Here is a 21,682-nt window from a genome sequence, read left to right as displayed (position 1 = left end):
CAACATGTCCAGATTCTTATCCTACTGCTAAAAATTTGTGATTTACGGGGCTTGAAGTATAATTAGTGTTTTCCCGCAGTATAGCGGTACTAAGATTCTTGCAATACAATTGGCTAAAGCTTTTGGCTGTAGATACCTTATTATCTTCCGCATTAGCGCTAAAACACCTTTCTACATTGTGAATACACTTGCCTGTTTTTTTGGCAAAGTGTAGTTCTTGTGAAATTAAATTGACAAACTGCTAGTCTGTCAAATTATCTACTTTTAGTTAATATTCTTGTAAGCCACCATCTGGTATACCTCAGAATACTAATAAGCGTTCAAAGGATCTAGCATTCTTCTGGAACATTTTCGTGCTTTAATAAAACATAAGAAAAGTTTTCTACAAATGTGTCACACAAAATCACAAGATAATATCAAAACTCTGTTTTCAACATAGCCAACAAGGTTCTGATTTTGTCTTTTGTAAAGCTATAAAAATATAACAAGGGCAGAGGCAAGGGGCACTTACATTTAAACCTAGTACTAACAATTGGTACGTCTAGTTAAAATTTTTATTTTGGTCTGGCTGTTTTATTAGCTTTTTATTGCAATGACAGTGTTTAGTGATTCAAACATGAATTAGTAGAAACTGTTATTTTAGTTTATCAAGTTTGTGTTCATTATTATTATCATTGTCTTTGCTGACTTCCTCCGCTCTTCAGCCGGTGATACGTTGGTATCACCGGCTGGGGCCTCTAACCTGGGATATCCGACAACTTTCTCAGTATCCTCGCTGATCCTAGTAGGAAAGAGAATTGTGCTCTATCTACTTCCTTCTTTATTATTGTTATTATTGTTATGATCATAACTATTTGTTATTATTTAGTCATAGCTCTTTTATTACCATGATTCTATTCCTGATTCATCCACAATCTTTAGAAAAATTGTTCTTGAATGCTTGTTTGCAATTCATTAAACAGAGGAAATTGTTTGGTAAATAATTTATCCATCACTCTAGTTTCCCTTTGGGTCAATTTTTTGGCTTTGAACCAGAAAGATTAAGCTTCTGCATTTGCTTTAGTGACAATAAGAATGATTTTCCAAAACTCAAATATATTGTTAGAGTGGTTACTGGGTGACATAATCTAAGGTAATAATACAAGGAGATGTCAAGGAGAAGCAGCAAACCCATAAGTAACTGTGCGTCTTGTAAATTTCAAATGTTAGTGATGATAATATAGCTTGTTAAAACAAGATAAAACTGGTACATATAGGGAACTTTCCAGTCTGAACTTGCTTGCCTTCATGTGTAGCTCATTTAAAAAATTTATTAAAAACAAATTTTTCATAATATTTTAGATTTCTTTTGATTTGATTTTTTCTCAGACACAATTGGCAGAGTATCATTTGATATAAACATATTTGTCGTAACTAAATACAATATTATTATGGGTTTATTAGAAACTAAAAATCAACTCACACTTGTTGTTCAACTAACTAATGCAGCTCTGAAACAAGCTTGAGTAAATTGTTTTGATCAATCTCAGTTTTACATCGAAATGGTTTTGAACTCCGGCTCCCGGCAGATCCTACTATAATCATTTCTTAATTTTGAAGATTTTAAACTATTATCATTACTTTCAGTTTTAAAAGCTAGCAGAAAGAGAAATCAATTTCTTATAATCTGTTTTTAGGTACAGTATATATATAAAATATGTATCAGAGTTGTAATGTATATAATGGAAATAAAAGTAAAAGTATTTTACTACATTTTAAAATCAAATTTATAGTTGCCTTCAACGCTGCCGATTACATGTAAATATAACACATTACTAGCATGTAAATCAAGTAGTCCAAGATGAGTAGAAACGCTGAGTTGAGTGTTTAGTACTTAAGCACTCAGCTATAAAAGTGAATTGCTTGTGTTGTACAAAACTCAATCATGCAATCACTCGTATTCCAACCACAGAAAGCCAAGCAGACACAGAAATGGTAAAATTGGATTCGTTAAAATAAGTTTGCTTATCACTATGATTTAGAATTTTTCAAAGAAATTAAGCGCTGCATAAGAATCATCAATAATATTGTGTGAAGACCACTGTTTGGTCACTAACACTCTTTAAATCCCAGCTGGCAGCACGTCTTACAACAAGCATCAGATTTCCTGAAGCATGCCAAGTTACAGAGGCGATTTCTAGTAGAGCCTCTGAATGAGCAGGTAGCCATAATGGCCAGGCACGTATCTTCCCTGTCTTCACAAGCTTGAACATTTTTACAACGGTTGCAGCAGGTCTTTTGAAGTCGAGGGCATTCATCACACTGAGTTTTTGTTAGGTCTTCACATTTCACAAAACCTTTTAAGTTGCACCGAACAGCTTGTGCAGGGTCCTCATAGAGGCAGCCTACAATTTTTGCTAGTGATTATAAGTATATCACATGGGATCTATTTGACCTACATTTTAAAAATAGTTTGTGATGGTTTTTAATTGCACATACACATTTCAAGTCCATGAAATGAATTTTTCAAGACTCTCGCAAAAACGAATAAAAATGGTTACAAAGCCATAGCTAACAAGTTTAAAAAACTCATTCAAAGAATGTGTAGAACTATCATGTTATGTTAGCATGTTAACCAGATAGGTTGGCGCCTTCTTACAGCAATGAGACACTTTCAGAATGGTTACCTATTGGTGCATTGATTTCTTTTTTTCCTATTTCATAATTTTTTATACTATGTAATTTTTATATGTAGCTTTATATAGTTTTATATATAACTCTTTAACCCTAGCTCTATATGACCAGCTCTGTAGCACTAGATCTATAATAGATTTATAGATTTAATAGTACTTAAATAGGGCAATAATTGTCCTAGTTCTATAGCTTTATAATTTTATAGTTCTGCAGCAGTTACATTCATAAAGCAAACTACATGTAGCTTTTTTGCCGGTTACCATTGCAGCTTATTAATACTAACAATACTTTTTTACAGTAGCTACAATTTTAATTCAATTAAAAAGAGAGATTTTTTATTCACCTCAATAAAAACCATTACTACTTTTGTTGCATTTTGCGATATAACTTTACAAATATTTGCTATAGCCTTCAGTTCCCACCTACTTAAAATTTTATGCTGCAGCAAGCAAATAGCGCTTGAAGAAATTCAGCCCTCACCTTATATTGTCGTAATAAAAGATTGCTGTCTATGCAATCAAAAATAGTTGAAAAATGATTTTTATTTACAAATAATAAAACCTTATTTGGGTAAAAAAAATTTGCTGCTCAGGATTAAAAAAATTTTTTAAAAGAAGTAAAACTTGGTGTGGCAACTATTCTTTAATTTTTTACTAATTTTGGAGCAAAAGAATTATGCCTTAACAATTTTCAACTGCTAAGATGATGTGATAGAGGAACAAAGAGTGAGATACATTACTATAATTTTTTCAGTTTGCTAGTCTTTAGTACAACGCCTGCATGTATATGAGAATTACCAAAGTTTAAATCAAAAGATCGTTTTTTAATCTGCCTTATTGACTATGTTTATTCAACAGACATGCATTCATAGATTTTGATCACAGCTTTAAACTTGTCACTATATTGTTAAGGCAAAAGTTTTTGTCTGCAATTTAACAAATAAGAGCAAGTATATAAAAACTCACCAGTTGTAGATGTGGGAGGGGTAGAAGGAGTAGTAGGAACCTTTGTAAAAGTAGCATTTGTTCCTGGTTTTCCAACACATCTGTCCTCCATGCACCACTAGAGAGGAATACACACATGATCATCACTTTAATTCAGTTTTACTAAACTGTTAGTGCTGTTGTTTTAAGGTCTATTGTTTCAGGATACTAAATTAAAGGTTATTAATTTTTTTTCATCTGCAGGTTTTGATAAAATCATAATTTATTTATACAACTTAAAAAATCGAGCGAGCATATTCTTTCTATATCTTTTGAAAATTACTTTGTCATTATTTGTTTTGATGTTTTGATATGTAAAACTGTATACTCAACTCTATCACACCAGGCATAATAAACTAAAAGATAAAGGTGATATCTGTAATTGAAAACAGGTGTTATAACCACATGTGGTCTGAAGCAGTTTTGTGGTTGTTCAGACTCACAATGTATAAATGCTGCTTCAGTTATTACAAACTGTTGAAATATTAAAGTTACTTCAAAGTAACTAGAATGTTTTGCTTATAGTTGGCAGTTTATGCAATGCAAAGTAAGTTTTTGAACCTAAGTTTGTCTTTTCTGTTGTCAGGTGGTTTAAGAGATATTTGCAACCTTAATAAACCAACAGATGAAACAGATGTTAAAACTACTTGGAACAGCTATAATGCTTTCCTCAGAGTTGAAAGCTTAAGACATGCAAAGGACAGCTTGTGGATTAAATTTAAAAGCGTTAAAATTTTTGATGAACATTATGATGAATAATCATTTAGAATTTTAAATATATAGCAAAAACTATTTAAAGTAAATGTCTGCTATAAATTTGAATAAATATTTGCGGTAAGTAATAAGACTGAATCAAAATTTATAATATCAGAAAACAAATTTGGATAAATTTTGCTAAAAGAACAAACTGATTTGCAAAAGCAAGTGTTTAAATTTTGAAAGTTTTTTCTGTGAAGCCTAAAACATGGGAATAATAAGACAAGCTTGTGTGATCAGATTAAGAATTATAATATAAGACACTATTCTGCTTTGCAAGATGAATCGGGCAAGTATAATTCTGATCTGTTATGCTGTTGCTAATGAGACAACCAAGTGTTAGATAGGATTGTGTAAGATAAATTGTTTCAACACACATTCATTATTTATCACTTTTACATAAACCTATACTAAGTATTTTTATGCAACCATCAGTAAAACAATTAAATTTTGTAAAAAAAGCAAGTTGCAGTCAGATCAAAGTTTATGGTACTATTAAAACCTTATCCTATCATTTTTAAAAGGAGACAAATATAATTGGTATCCTAGAAAATACCTATCGTCTAATCACACTGGTTAAGTAAACAATTCAAGCCTTTTGAGATGTATCACTCCAACAAATTCTCCTCTCTCATTACCTTATCAGTTCCACAGGTGGTATAAGAAAGTGCGCCAGCTACTGCATAGGCTAAATTCGGTTTGCTTAGCTCGTAGCACCATAGTGCGTGACAGATCTCCTCTAGACGTGGTTCCTACAAACACACCAAATGAATGGATTTCATGAGCAAGAACATTAAAATTTAGAAAACATACCTGTCTAGTCCTTTTTAAACATAGTTTTAGTTTAAAAGCCTGTATTCAATTGTTCAATAAATTAAAACCAGATTTTGGAAATGCGCACAAACAGAAAAGTTAAAATTCTTACAAAGCTTCTATTGAATTTTATCTGTATGTTGCGCAGATATAAAAAAGTTTAACTTCAAGGTTGTTCTAACATATTTTTGAAGAATAAATATTAATTTTTGTATTAAAACAAAGAGATCTTTAATTGTGCTCATTCTTTTTGTTACGCATACACTATATTATAACTTTCTAACACTGCTTTATATAGAAAGTCTGTGAGAAACTCAATTGTTGGAATACACTTTTACATGGTAAGATGTAGAAAAAGTGATTAAATTTAAGAGTGAAACAACTTCACGTTGCACAGTAAAGTTTTAATATTTATGGTAATATATTTTATTATCTCTTTATGTTAATATATTTTACTATCTATTTACATGTATGTTGATATATTTTACTATCTATTTATGTTAATATATTTTACTGTCTATTTACATGTATGTTAATATATTTTACTATCTATTTATGTTAATATATTTTACGGTCTATTTATGTTAATATAATATACTATCTATTTATGGTAATATATTTTACTATATATTTATGTTAATATATTTTACTGTATATTTATGTTAATATATTTTACTATCTATTTATGTGTATATATTTTACTATCTTTTCATATTAATATATTTCACTATCTATTTATAATAATATATTTTACTATCTATTTATGTTTATATCTTTTACTATTTATTTATGGTTATATAATTTACTCACATAGAAGGAGTAGTTGGATCCATAGTTTAACATGCACTGTTCGCTAGGTGGGATGGTTTGACCAAAGAGAAGCTCTGAATTGTTGGTCCATGAAGCTTGATGTGTGGCATTATTTAACAGGCAGTTTTTTTCTGTGCTACAAGTTACGAAAACAGTTTTTGTAAAATTTAAACTGTCTGAAAAACCCTAAATATATTTAAATCCTGATGATCCACATTTAATGTGCGGCATTAGAGTTAAATCTATTACATTTTACATGCATACAATCTTACTATATTGATTATAATTCATGCAATGCCATGCATTCAATGCATTATAAGGATTTTTTGTTTAAAAGGTTTTTCCCTTCTAGTTTGCTTTTTTATGTTATAAACTTTGGTTTTTTCAAAGACTGTTGTTCATGTACCAGGCAATGAGACTGTTTACCATAAAAGATCAATTATGCCAACTAAATAAGGTTTTTTTGACATTATCTTAAAAGCCTTAACATTCCTCTACAAATAATAATCTCTGGTCTATTCCCGAATTTGTTGGCAGGTCCTTCTTAGCAGAAGTTATCTTCTCATGTTATGCCTGATCTTATGTGCTACTTTAAAATAAAACTGAAATATGGCTAGGCTAGGTCACAGGATTTTAAAAAAGTGATTTACTGCCTGCTAACTAATTAAACTTGAGATCTGTTTAAAGCAGAATTTAAATGTTTAAACTAGTCTCATTAATACCATTTTTTGTAATTAGTTTGTTTTACAATTTTAATTTTTCAAGTTACTAAAATCACTTACTTGGTAAGTTCAGTGAGGTAGGAATCAATCTCCCTGATAGAGCACTGTGAAAACTTCCAGTTGTTTCCTCTAGTAGTATGGTTAGTCAAGCTGAGGTATGGAGACATCATATACTGGTTTTCCTTTGAACACTCCGGAGTTTCATCATGACTTGCTCCTAAACTGTATTGAAAAAATATAGACGCCAAAATCCTTGCTGTTAGATATTGTGTACAATATTTATAACGTAGTTGTGAGTTGTGAGCTGCTTTATAAAAATTTGATCAAAACAATTTTTTAGATGGTACGAACTTTTTACAGATGATAAATACAAGAAAATAAGAATCTACAAAAAAAATGTTTAAAAAAATAAAATATTCTACAAGTTAAAACTCTTCCAAAGTATGGTATAATTTGCTCATTTTGTAAACTAGTGATAGACATAAAAAGGAAGCAAAAAGGCAAGTTATCAATGCTGATTTTAGTTTTCTAAAAATAGCAACCAGGATACAGACAGATAAAGCATTAATTATACAGTCTCATATGGCTAAGAATTTTAGGAGAAGTGCAACAGTTTTGACTTTGAAATCAACAATGGGAAAATATCACTGAGCCAGATATAGTTTATTAACAGTATATGCAAAAAGCTTTCACTAGAGTGCTAATCATGTTGATGATATACGTATAGCACTAAAAGAGGTGTGTAGAAGATAACTCCATAGTAGGATGAGATTAATGTTTTTGCGAACTAAATTCTACAAAATTTTTTTTTTTACATTTTGTCACATGCACTTTTTAGGTCCAAAGTCAAAAAACACATTTTGTTTAGATAGAATGGTATTGTCGACATCTTTCGTTTGAAGGTTAACCTGCAGCTTTCGACTGTTTTTTAGAAATAAATAATTATTAGGAGGGCTAAAGCATTTTAATAATCACTCAATAATAAAGTTGGAAAAGTAATTTGAGATGAATTCAGTTAAAAATAAATCGAATTGTTCAAAAAAAATTTTTAGGCTAGTAAGATAGAAATTTTTACCAACTGTTTTGCACATGCTGCCTTCTATGGGTTTTTTACACATTCTGTTTTTTTAAATCTATATAACAAATCTTATTCAGATTTGCATATTAGTTACCAATAACGTGCCAGCACTGCCATAGAAGCAAATTTTCTATTTGTCACAACAGTCAGTCAGTCTTTAGAGAGCCTGTCAATAGCTTTTGACACAGTAAACAGTTTATTCAAATTTAACAGTTACCAATATTTTCTAGTCTATCAATTGTTTTGATGCTTGTTTACTTTTATTTTGAAATACCCTTTTGAAGCTTAAAGCACAACATAAACAGACTAACCACAATTTATTTAGAGTTCCATTTTTAATCAACATCTAGACCTACAAACACTTACCGTTATTCTTTGTTCCTTTATGGAATGTCAATTTTACAATGCAGAAAAAAAGGGCAATTAAACATTGAAAACTCATCTCAACTTTTAACAGTTGGTAAGAAGAATTGAACAGCCAACTAGAAAATCATAATTGCACATACATGTAAGTTCTACTCCATCATTAATGAATGTATTTTGTTTCTTGTATTATTAATGCCTAAAAATTTTGTATACACAAAATGTGTATAACAACTTTACAGTCAAAAGGCTATATAATACAAACAGAAGTCTTCGATTTGGCTGATTTATAGAAATGAAATGGCTTTCAATTCTAGTTGTTTCAATATAACGCACATGTGCTCAAGGTATCGGTTACAAAATGTAAACTATCTTATTGCTATCACTAATGTGAGCATTATTTAAAAACCTTTAGCTTTTACCTAAAACAACTTAAGAGTAACTAACACCGATGAAAATGTAGTTCAACCTAAAATCATGTCATAGCAAACTTTTTTCATATGCTGCAATTTAATATGAAGCTGTAAAAGTAGGTATAATAGACTTTTTTAAGCTACATAAAGTTCTCAAGGCACAACTACAAAGACTTTTAAGGAAGATATTACTTCGCTATCTTCAGATCAAATTTTATGCTAAACCTGTACATCTAGTGCATGTTTTTTACCTACACATATCAGAGTCGTGAGTCTTTTAAGTGAGATACTAGCTATAGAAAGGAGCTTTTCATTATTACCTGTGTGCGATTTCATGAGCGTAATGTCCAGAGTATGACCTAAACTCGCATACTGATATCGAGTGATTGTGACACATCTGCTCACGAATTGCGACTCCCACAGTTTGACCGCCTGAGTTAAGTGTAATATCAAGGCTGCAAATATAAAAAAGTACCGACAATTTATTTTTATAATTAGCAAGATCTATCAAAACTTCATGCAATTTTGAATTGAACCATTTGGGTAGGTGATCACAGTTTTTTTTTGTTTATTTTCCTAGATAATCTTGAACCAGATAGCTTCATATAGATAAAATTATGCAAAACTGGATTTCAACTATCATAATTCTTATGCACTAAATAAAGCAGAGTATTATGAAGTTGACAGTTAATTTTAAGGTAAGCTGAGCTATAAAGGATGAGTTACAAATATAAATTTATGTACACCATAGCAATGATAGTATATTAAAACATTATATGTAAAGTTGGTTCCCAGCGTAAGACAAATGGCACATCAGTTTAAATTAGTAATAGACCAGAAGGTAAATCTTTTCAAAAACTAATTTAAATTAACTAGTTGAGCCCAACCATGACTTGGAATGTTTCTAACATTTTGAGTAATATATACCTAAATTATTTTCATGAAAAATAAAATAATTCTGTGATATCAACATCAAATACATGAGCAAAAGACTTAATGTACAAATGGATTGTATTCAGTATTAATACAGTTGTACAATTTTCAAGTTTACTTATTCAATTAGCGTGATATTTGTATTAAAGTCTATGAACTTTGTATGAACTCTAAAGCTTTTTGTCCTTTATTAGGTATGTTAAGGTTTGGTTAAGTCTTGTTCATGAAGCAATGTTTATCTTCTAATAATTCACCCGGTGAAGTAATACACACAATGATATAATCAGTAACATGTTCAAGCAAGAGTGTTCTCAGTTTATACATAGTAATTTTAGCATTAAAAGTTTGTATTTACTTTTATAAATGCTTTATACTTTATAATTTATAATTGGGAGTAAGCTGGTAGCAGCATGAATTATTACTACAAAGTTGTAAAGTAAAATATAGATAAAAATAAAATTTATGTATTGCTTTGAAGCTGAAATGAGTGTAGAAAGTTTTTTGTATAAAAAACTTGTTTTCAAAGTTTTTTGTATAAAAAACTTTGTAAACAAAAATATGGTGCAGAATAAACTTTTTAGAATTTTAAAGAGACACATCTATTAAAACTGCTGCCAATATGTGTAAAACAGCGTTGGTTTTTCTAATAGAAAAAAATTAAATAATCTAAAATATTTTTAAGCATGTAACAAGTCAAAAGCAGTTTTTGGTTCATTTCCTTTTTGTTAGTGTTTACTATATATGAGCTTGCTAATGACACAAACTTTAATAATGCTATGAAAATAAAACATGGATAGTCCATTCAGAGTTTTCATAATTTATCCTGTTTTTTTTTCTATTTTTTATGGCTATTGACATGAAAGCCTTTTTAACAGTTTATCATGTGATCAAAATGTTCTGCTTAGTGTTTTTTTACAGTTTCCTAAATATTCACAATAAATTACAGAAAAAGAACTATTTAGGAAGAATTTGGCTATTTTTAGAGCTTGACATCTTACACAGATGTATAACTTACCCTGTGATAAGCATGTAATGGTCACTACTTGGCATATCCACATTCTCCAACCAATCACCAAAATTTAACATAAGCTGAAATCCATTAAATGAGTTCGCTTCAGTCTTGTTTGGAAGCATTGAGATTGAATCTGATTCTGTCTGAAAAATTATGGCAGTAAATTATGCTTAAGAGATAGACTAAACTGATACTTATATGGTTCACATGTAGCCAACAACCAGAACCTGTCTCTTAATGTCAATCAGCTACTCGTAGATTGGTGTAAAGGAAAACTTGTCATAATTGTTTTGCATATTTTTTGAGGAAATGCGTATTACTATGCACAATCTCTATTAACGATCACTTGTACATAGAAACATTTATTTTGACATACATAGTAATCTCTAACACATGATGTCAACTTTGAAAATTTATGCTTTGAAACATTTATATTCTTGTGAATCAAGACATAGGTAAGCAGCTTTCTGTGTGGAGTTGCAATAACTTGGAGTTGTCGACACATTATTTTTAAAAAATACAAAACAGGTACACAGTTCTTGTTTATGTAGTTTACGTTGCTGCTGTTTAAATGATATCAAACAGTGTTTCTCTGTACTTTTTAGTTTTACAATCATGATTTTTATAAAAATCAAATGATAAGCAGTGGTAAGGGAACAACTTTAGGCACTCTTTTACAATTCCAACAATAAATAATAGGAAACATTGAAAGTACCCAAAGGTTGACTTGCATTAAAACTCACATCACAATTATTTGGTATCAAATAATTCACCATGTTTTACTCTGTTGTGTTGTAAGTGCCAAATGTGTGGAAATGTGATTACAAGCTCTTAAAAGCTCAAAAACGAACAGCCGCCGTAGATTTGAATCTCTTTATTTCGATGACGTAGTCATGAAATTTAGTTATTGTCTTGTCATGTGATGTTCTCACGTGAATTGAAAGGCCAATAAAAAGCTCAATATAAAACTTCATGTAGCACTAGTTTATGACAAACACTTTAGGCTTTACCGAAGACCTCGTATCAAATATAAATGCTCGCTACTTTACAGTTTTGTTTCGGTTTGGTCTAATCAGCAAGTCATAATCTGATCATGTGACCCAATACTTTAAAAATACTTTCTGCAGAACTTTTCGGTTATCACAAGTGACCAATAGGCTCGTCATAATTATCAGACAATGATATGTACTCCTTCAAGCTAAGGCTAAAAAATTAAACGATTTTTTACCGTAAGTTATAAGATTTCACTGCTAAAGGTGACAGCATTACGATGACGATAAAACAGACGCGTAAAAACAATAGACATACTAGTTTTATTGAATGCGTGAAGTATATTTTTAAAAATATTTCGACGAATAAGGTTCCATGAAAGTGTAAACAGAAACCATCTCTCACAACTACATCACATTTAAGCCGTTTTGGAAAGAGAATCCAAACTACACTGGTCTCGTGTGGCTGCGATTTTCTGTTCGTTTTTGAGCTTTCAAAAGCTTGTAATCACCTTTTCACATATTTTGCACCTACAACACAACAGAGTAAGACATGGAAAATTTTTTCATATCAAATAACTGTAATGTGAATTTTGTTGCAAGTCAACCTTTAAAAATCAAAGTTTTACAAAATATAAGACCCTCTTCTGTAAATTGTGGCAGAAGGGAGTGTGGGAATGAAACAGTCTAAATTGAATAAAAATAAAAAGTAGTGTCATAAAAAATAAAATAAATGTGGAATATCTACATCAAATACATAGACACAATATTTATTGTATAAATGGATTTTATGCAGTACTAACACAGTTGTTAAAAATTTTAGTAACTTTTATTCGAATGTATTAATATTTTTCTATTATTTGAGACATTTTTGATGCTTTGGAGGATGTGACTGCCAGGATGTTCTAGGATTAAAATTTACAAAACTTCATAAATAGGTATTAAAACACTTAAAAGAAAGATTTTGTGCAAAAATGACATCATTAGTTGTGCAGCTGCCTGTTTTTTGTTCATTTTTATATCGACTATTGTGTTTAGGGGTCAGAGATCTGTGGCTCTATTATGTTGGTCACTTTGCAAAATTGCAACTATAGGCATAATAATTGCACTTTCATTTAAATGTGAACGTTTCAAAAAGGAATTCACTCAAACTATTATATATCTGTACTTGGTAAGTCTATACAAACAAAGATTGCATTAAACTCAATGTTGATGTCTTTGCTTTGTCTTGCTACTATTTTCATTTGCATTACTTCAATGGTGTAGGTTCACCATTGAAGTTATATGTAATTACCTGTAGGAGTTACTTTTAAGTTTTTGAAATTAGTAGTAGAAAAAACATCGAAGAAGATTTCACAAAAATAAAATATATTTTTATAAAATTATTTGCACCAAAAATACGATTGTTTTGATAAAAGAAGAAAACAATGCAACAGATTAATTAAATACCTGTATGTTTGACTGTATTAAAAATTCACAGTGTATTTCAGCAAAAATTTAAAGACTTTAAGTAACCATTGTAAACTAGTATTTTTTAAGCTGTTTTATAACAATTTTCCTGTAACATCTCTTTCCTACAACATATCTTGTTTATCACTCTTCTTAGGTAAAACTGCTTAGTTGTGAAATGGGACAACAATAAAATTTATCCTTATTTATTGTTTTTAATTTAATTTTAGTCTTAAATGAGAAATTTCATGTGCATCTACATAAAAGTCAAAACAATATAACATATATATATGCACAACTAATTATTCTTAGCACAATGCTTACATTGAAAACGCCTTAAAAGCAATGATTTCAGAATGATGCCGCAGATGTATCATTAAAACAGACATGACAATGACAGCTATGCCAAAAGTTTCAATAGTGAGGAGTTTTTAAAGATTATACTATTGACCTCGCGTTTTCTAAAATTTCAACCCTTAAAACTCTTGGTCTCCAAGTCCATTCTATGTCTGTTTTGATGATTTTGGCAACAGTGTTCTAAAATAGTTGGTTTTAGAGCTTTCTGAATAGCATAATTAAAAATGTTCAAGTAATAATTAGTTATACATGTTTTCTATTATTTTGATATTTATGCAAATGTATCAAAAAGTAAAATTAAATTGATGAAAATAAACAAGTAAATATAAGTTTTTATGGCTGTCCTATTTCACAAGCAAGCAGTTGCCCAACGTGATCAATACACACAAAAGCTTGTCTTTGTGGGGTTGCTTTTAAATATTAAAATGAATGATTAGACCATATTAAGTAATTCATTTTACATAAAAAACTAAAAAAACTGATGAAAATTTACTAACCTTTAAAAAAGTGATCCCAGTGAAGACAGTACTCATAGTCCAAGAGGCATTATCAATGTTTCGATATCTCATGTCAACCTTGAACATGGGAAAGATTAACACGTAGAGTAAAAACATATATGATGTGGTTGCTGTATCTATTGCAATCCTGCATAGAAGCTCTGCTACATTTTACAATGACAACAGTGTGGCTCTTTTCATTAATCCATTTACGTATCGTGCTGCAAATAATTTTTTTATTGAGCCTCATGCCTGTGCCCAAATCCTAGTTTAGACAATCAACTAAACGACCACTTGCAAGTTACCAAAGCATGGAACACAGCCCAAGTAATCTTGTGATATCTAGACCAGTCACATGATTTGTAGGCTGTCAGCAGTTGATGTTTGAACAACATAAAGTACCTTAAATACTCTAAATGAATGCCACTTCTCCTTGACATCCACTATAAGGAAAGGGTTGATAAATAAAACGTCACCCTTTAATTGAACGTCACCTCCATTTGACCCGCCTCTTTGATATTCTTTGGTCAGTACAAACCCATAATAGCATGCAATTAGCAGAAAAGTGTCCACAAAAGGGTACTAATAATGAATCGGTTACATTAATAACAATTAGCTCTTTCATTGTTTTTGTTCGTATTAAAGTCTGTTTTTCATTTTCAAGATTTGAAATGCGACACATAAAGGTTTTGCTCTGCTAAAAGATTTGTTTGAATGCTAATATCATCAAGTTCTGCAGTGCAAAAATGATGAGAAATAAAGACATTGTAGAGAGTATTTAACAGCTAGAAGAAAAAGTGTTGTTTTTGAGTGTAATATATGTATATTTCACTGATTTCACCGGTTTTAGAATATATATTTGTAGCATTTGACAAATTATTGTTATTTTATAATTTATAAATTTGCAGATTTCTAGCAAATAATTTGCAACATATTTGTGGTTATCTGAATTCTGCTCACTCTGCTTATACATGCATCTCCTCTTCTATTGCACATAAAAAGCCAGTTTTAGCTGCAAACTGTAGAAAACATACAGTATTAATGAGTGCAATAAGCATTTAAGCAATTGTTAAATATAGTAACAAAATAAAAATATGCTTTAAAAATTAGAATGAACTAAAAAGGGAAAGTACCAACAAATTGCAAGTCACAGGCTATATCGTCGCGAGTTAATTGCAACCAATAGATAAGAGAAGTAGAACTGGTAGATATATCTCTCGGCTTCTCAAAGCATATTTATTTAAAGATTTTTAAAAATTTGACAACAAGTTAGCAGATTTATTGCACCCAAAACAATTAATGTCGCTACGTGCAAAGGAGTGTGCAAAATTTAGCTCTGCCCGTAAAAGTGCTAAAGCTATTTGCTCACAATTCCAACGAGCTATTTGAAAAATATAATGCCAGCATTTATTTGAGCGCCACCTCTATTTCACTGCCACTATGAAAAAAACTTTAAAAATAGAGCTCCGTGATGTGAAAATAGAGGTTTTACGTTAATTAGCAAGCACATTTGATAGACATTAACTAGAAAAGTTTTAACAGTTGTCTATGGATGACTGTGTAATGGCATCTAAAGACTTCTAATAGTTTATTAAATTATTTATTGTGTTGAAATTTGTGTGCCAAAGTTTTCGCTAGTTGAAAACTAGCAATAATCATGTTATGATATATCTTTTTTAGTTTCATGGTCCTTGGGTTTGGTGTGTTTGGGTTTTTTTCATTTAAATCCTTCATTTCTCGCATCGCAAATGAAAATCAAATAATAAGTTGTTTAATTTCATAGCTTATTCCAATCCTTCATTCTGATCTTTTCAATTATTTTTTAATCTGACAAAACTCTACCAGACTCTCTTTTACACAGATGGTAAATTATTATAAAATGTGAAAGTCTGCTTACTTGAGATGTGAACACATTAAAAATCAGTTAAAACAAGCACACTGTTGTAGCACTCAGCTTTGCAACTATATGTAAGTGCAAATCCAAAATCATACCATTAGATGAGCCTAAAATATTTATAGTTTGACAGCTTTAAAGTTGGTAGAACATACCTCATTAAACTGGTGTCCAATAATATAAAGAACAAAGTCATCATACGATTCTGGCCAACAAATCTCGTCTCTTGCTTTTTTTAATCTAAAATTCAACATACTTTGAGTTGGCGCAGAATAAAGTCAATTTGACTATTTTACAAGCTAAAAGGATCAGCTCAAATTATTTTTAAACAAATTTAATTGTCTAATGTGCTATTACATACTCAACAGTCATTTTCGTGGTAATATATTTGCATATATATTTGCAATTCTCATCACAATGTGGTTGTAACAGGATGTAACAACTAACAGGATGACAAGAGGCCAGGCCCAGGAGAGATTTTGAAAGCCAATTTAAACTTAGTGTATAAAATAATTTGCATTGGGTTCTTTTTGTTCTTAAGCTATTGATGAATTATAAAGAACAAAGAATTAAAGCGCTTCGATTAAGTACTACAAAAACATTCAAGAAAATTAGACTTGTCTCTTTCTGTAAGTACATGCACATTTGGTTCTATAAAAAGCAGGTAATAGTTTGCTATAGATTATTGAAACTGAAATGTCGATTGTCATTTGAACGTGCAAAGTTCTCAAGTTTAAATTGCCAAACTAGTTGAGGTCAGGGTTGAAAGTGGATTCACAAAGATGAGCCTTGAAAGAAAATTTAGATTTCACTTAGATAAAGATTCTGCAAACAGTGTAAATAAGAAAAGCAGTAGATTTCTGAATAGTTGTTTGGGCATAAAATTTAAAATAAGTTGCTTCTTACTTATCATATGCATAGAAATCCAGAATAACGTAAACTTCCACTGTATAGTGAGGTTTGCCTGGGTCAGTTTCGTTCACTTCCACCTCTGGCTCAAAGTAATGCTGAAAGTTTTCTTCCTGGTGTTGACGGAACTCTTCATTTTTACTTGGCACTAAAAAGATTGTTGACACTATACTTAAAACTCACCCAAAAACATGCAAGGGCTGTACCATAGACCATGTTTCATAGACATCTATGTTTTGTTTATGAGTACTTACTGTAGTTAAGGTTCTGTTCTGGGTTTTCTTCCAAGTCTCGTTTTTTTACTACATGGTCACCTTGTTTGGCTTCCAAGCTTCGTTTGTGTATGGCAGCATGGTAAGGCTCTATGTCATAGACACCGTCAGAACCAACAAAACTGCCACGCTGTAACAGCACATTATTATATAATACTACATTTTCAGTGTGAAACACAAAACTGTAGCCTTTGTACCTCTACTGTAGATTACTTTCCTATATCACTTTGGTTTTTACAGGTTCTTCTAATTTTACCAATTCTTGCACACTAAGCAACTGCACTTACAAAAAAGACTTCTGATTAAAAAACATATCTATATATGTTTTTATATTATACATCTAAATAAATAATTGAACTAAAAAAAGAATAGAAATAGCTACAAATTTAAGTGATGATTTACTTACTTTTTTGTTTCTAATCGCATTTCAAAAAACAGTAAACTCCAAACCATTTTTTTAACTTCCTGGTATCAAGTAAATTTTTTTTGTAGAAGTTTGTTGAAACGCCTCAACACAAAACTAAATCAGGCCTGAAAGTATGTTAATATTGCTAAAAACATTATATTGGTCTCTGCTTTAGAATCCTCAAAAATAGGAAGTCATAAAATTGTTTTGCGGAATTTTCCGCTAGATTCTAAATAAGCTAAATTTTAAAAGATTTTGTGCAACCGAGTTGTTTTTTTCATTCATGAAACCATGTTTAATTATTAATGAATGTGGAAGACAACTTAGGTTCCGCGCCTTGATTAGCCTTGCTATTGCGCACAGGGACCTCATCATCACCTTCCCTGGAGTGACATTTTTTTTTTATTTCTCTTGTCCTTCTATACTGTAAGAAACACTCTTCATATCATTTTTTGTAGTTATATTATAGATGAAAATAAACAAACAAACAAAACTGAAAATATAATAAAGTGCACATATTTTTACCTATAACTTTATCAAAAGCTAATAAGAACAGTTAAAGTATGCGTAATGTTTTTTGCAACTTAATTTCTGTAAATGGCTCTAAATTTTGTTTTGGCAGTTTATTTATATCTTCATGTGTCTCCACATTGAGATGTTCTTTGTGAATCATAAAAACATATGGTGCCAAAAACTCTTTTCAGCTTAGGCTTCTTGAAAACTTGTCCAAACTTTCAGTGGAGCAAAATTATGAGTTACAATTTTTTGTAGCATTTTAAAGCAAAGAACAATGTCTGAGTGTTAGCTAAATTATCAAAAATATTTATACTCATAATCTACAATCTAAGATTTCAATTCTTTGAACCATCATTTGTAAAGCACAAGATTTTAAATAAGCTGAAATGTACATGTAGAATATTGACTACACAACAACTGTATTGATTAATAGTCCGAGAGTTTTGTGTTGTCACTGGCTAAAAAGAAATTGAGCACAACCAAAATTATTAAGACACTGACATGCGCTCCTTCTTTGTCTCTTTGTACTTTCAATTGACAACACTAGTTGCCCACTTAAGCATTCTTGTTTCGAATAGATTCTGGCTTCTTGGTTGCATGAGAATACTATCAAGTGCGAGCATGGCAAGCTTTCCCATCATCCAACTGACATGACTCATTAAGGATCAATCAAAAATAAATTTGATTCCAATCTGATCGGCGCGGCTAAATATATTTTGTGAATAACATTCAGGCTCAAATTATTAAAATTTGCAACTACAAACCATGTTTCATTTTTATTCTAACATCTGCTAAAAGTCTGGTATTATCGCTTCTATTTATTTTAATCATTAGTGCTTTGAGAATTAATGCCAATGTAATATCAGAATTGCATCAGATCCATTACTAAAATTCGTTGGGAGTTATATTGCCATCAAAAATATGAATTCATTCAATAGTATCGTATTTCTATATTTGGTCATCAGACTCACCTATTGTTGTTTGCTAAATTTGATTTTATATAGAAATCTAGAAAACTGCCCTTTTTTCCAAACATTTTTGTAGCCCAAGAAATATTTTCATTGTCTATGGGTTAATAGACTCCAACCAAGTTTTTGATAATGTTGTACTGGCAATTTGCTGACTTGTTCAGCAACATGTAGTGTTTTTTAATGTTTTGTTAAACAATTACAAGTAAGAGTTGTTCACTCACCATGGAATAGTTCTCACCATCAAAGCTTGAAAGAGACACACAGGCTTCTTTTTTAACATCTTGGTAGAATGAAGTATGCTAAAAAATATAATTATGATTCAAATCTTAGTGTGAAAAAAAATTTAGTTTTAATTTTGGCTTAATAACAGTCAAAAATATTTATATACACATACACATCCACATGCTCGTTGTTGAAAAACAACAATTTTGAAGATACGATATGTTGAATATGACAAATAGTTGGTTAAAATATTTAAGGTCATAAATACTTTTTACACACAAGAAAAATTTAAAAAAATAGAAAGATTGTGCCACTTCTGAATGCTATAAATGTTTATAACAATTATGGTTTTTTAAACCATACTTTAAATCTTTTAAGTACTATATATAATTAGTTGGCATGAGAACTAAATGTATAAACTCTAAGTAGTATTATATCTGTTGTGCTGGAAAGACTAATAAAAAAAATTTTCATCAATATTTATATCATAGAACATATTTAAGTATTATTACTTTGGCGGTTCTGGGTTTAGTGAGAGGTCATTATGTGTAATAATTATTCACACAAATATTTCACAATGCAGCAAAGGGTTTAAGAAGTGAAGGTAGCAGCGAGGCTAGTTGCTCAGTTGAACGTCTCAATTTGAATCCTGTAAGATGAAGCACCCACTCCTGGCTTCAGACAGACTGATAGATACACACAAAGACAGACACTGTTTTTATTACAGCAAAGGCCATTGTAGCAATATGTGCAAAGATTACCATACTAATGTGTTTCTTACCTTCAAGCTTGACAAAGCAACCTGTTGATGTTCTCCAGTAGAAAGCATCTCAAAGACGGGCACCTTAGAAGCGATTGCATTGCTTCTTATGAAGTGGAAGTCTAAATTCCCATCTGTTTCAGACTCTCCGCTAGTCAAACTCATGCTGAGCTTGAACGACTCCGGGCCTTCAGCGGAATACTTCGGCAGTGTTGAGTGTTTCAAAATATCTTCTAAATTTATTCATACAAGTTTATTCTTTAACAACAGTTGGTAATGATACAGTGATTGAAATGTTAGTCAGCAGTCCTTGAAACTCAACAGCGCATTTTATTGTACCCTGAGCCGGAGGTGAATAGTAACAAAAATATTTGATCAAAAAGTTTAAGCTACTTATTCATTTGTGACCCACCTTTAAGAACATATCAAAATGTGTTACCTATTCACCTTGTGTAACAATAATAAAAATGCAAGTAGAAGTAAAAATGTGACTGATCGTAATATGTTTATGTTTATGATGATGACTACCTGTAGCTGATGTCTGAAAAATCAGAAAAATCCCAAGCAGTAGCAGAGACTTCATTTTGGTACAGATCTGAACACTTCAAGGTCAACAGAACGACTGATAAAATGTTTATTGTATGTCTCTGTTTGCGGTAACAGGCCGATTCCTGGGTAATAGTATGTTGATGACTTTCAAATTGCTCCATTACTTTGATAGTTTTTTGGTCGATTTTCTTTGCTATATAGCATACTGTTTAATGACCCGGTAAGTGGTCTCATCAAAAATGTATGAAAAACTGTTGAGAAATTAAAATTCCAAAAAACTTTCAATGAACAACAAGCTGAATCATTGAACCAAGGACCTTTGAAATGTTGTTTGTTGTTTTAATAAAGATCGTCAATGTCTCATATAAACATTTAATACCTAGCATTTTGGTTTACTAAAAGCATTGTTATAGCTAATACTTGATTATATCAGACTGCGTCATCAAGAAAAATACTTAGCACGTCACCGCAGTGCTTTTACACCACATCATGTCATGAACACTTGCAGTTTCAAACCCTTATACAACAAGCTGCTGACATAAACAGTATGATGTGTGACACACCTCATTCACCTGCATGATGAGTGTCACACTTACTCCACCTGCATGATGAGTGTCACACTTACTCCACCTACATGATGGGTGTCACACCTACTTCACCTGTTTGATTGGGGCCACATTTACTCCACCTGCATGATTAATTTTACATTTACTGTCTGTGAAATGCATGTCACACCTACTTCACCTGCATGATGGGTGTCTTGTTTACTTCACCTGCATGATGAGTGACACACCTACTTCACTTGCATGATGAATGTCACATTTAATCCACCTGCGTAATGAATGTCACATTTACTCTATCTGTGTATTGCATGTCACATCTATTCCACCTGCAAACTGAGTGAGTGACACACCTACTCCACACGCATAATTGGTGTCACGTTTACTTCACCTGCATGATGAGTGACACACCCACTTCACCTGCATAATGAGGGATACACCTACTCCACCGGTATGATGATTGTCTCAGGTAATATATTTGCGTAATGCATGTTACACCTATTCCACCTGCAAGATGAGTGACACATACTCCACCTGCATAATGTATGTCACATCTACTCTAATTGAATATTGTGTGTTACACCTACTTCACCCGCATTAATTGCACCAATCAATCTTTGCTCGCCTAAACTGAGCCGTTGCAGCCAATTAGTTAATAGCAGAGAATTGTCTCTAAGCAATTATTTTTCCGCATTTGTTTTTATTACTCTTTGATTACGTACTACTTTTAAAGGTTTTAGTTTTCTGAAAAAAAATCCATAGAAGCGAGTATGCT

General features: G+C 31.2%; 1 protein-coding gene across 1 annotated transcript; it reads right to left on the bottom strand.

Annotated features, from left to right (window-relative positions):
- Positions 1-1,665: 1,665 nt before the first annotated feature.
- LOC137399508 (A disintegrin and metalloproteinase with thrombospondin motifs adt-1-like) lies at positions 1,666-20,415 on the bottom strand. The gene is made up of 14 exons (XM_068085650.1): positions 20,327-20,415; positions 19,820-20,031; positions 19,038-19,115; positions 16,906-17,053; positions 16,649-16,799; positions 15,898-15,982; positions 13,849-13,926; positions 10,560-10,699; positions 8,932-9,066; positions 6,818-6,979; positions 6,036-6,171; positions 5,051-5,164; positions 3,639-3,735; positions 1,666-2,384 (listed from the first exon to the last, which is right to left on the bottom strand). Exons 1-14 carry the CDS (start codon positions 20,379-20,381, stop codon positions 2,092-2,094), a joined length of 1,884 nt encoding a protein of 627 aa, XP_067941751.1. The 5' UTR covers positions 20,382-20,415; the 3' UTR covers positions 1,666-2,091.
- Positions 20,416-21,682: the final 1,267 nt, after the last annotated feature.

Source organism: Watersipora subatra, chromosome 7 (genome assembly GCF_963576615.1).
Source record: "Watersipora subatra chromosome 7, tzWatSuba1.1, whole genome shotgun sequence".
Lineage (NCBI taxonomy): Eukaryota > Metazoa > Bryozoa > Gymnolaemata > Cheilostomatida > Watersiporidae > Watersipora > Watersipora subatra.
This window is presented reverse-complemented; position numbering and strand designations above follow the sequence as displayed.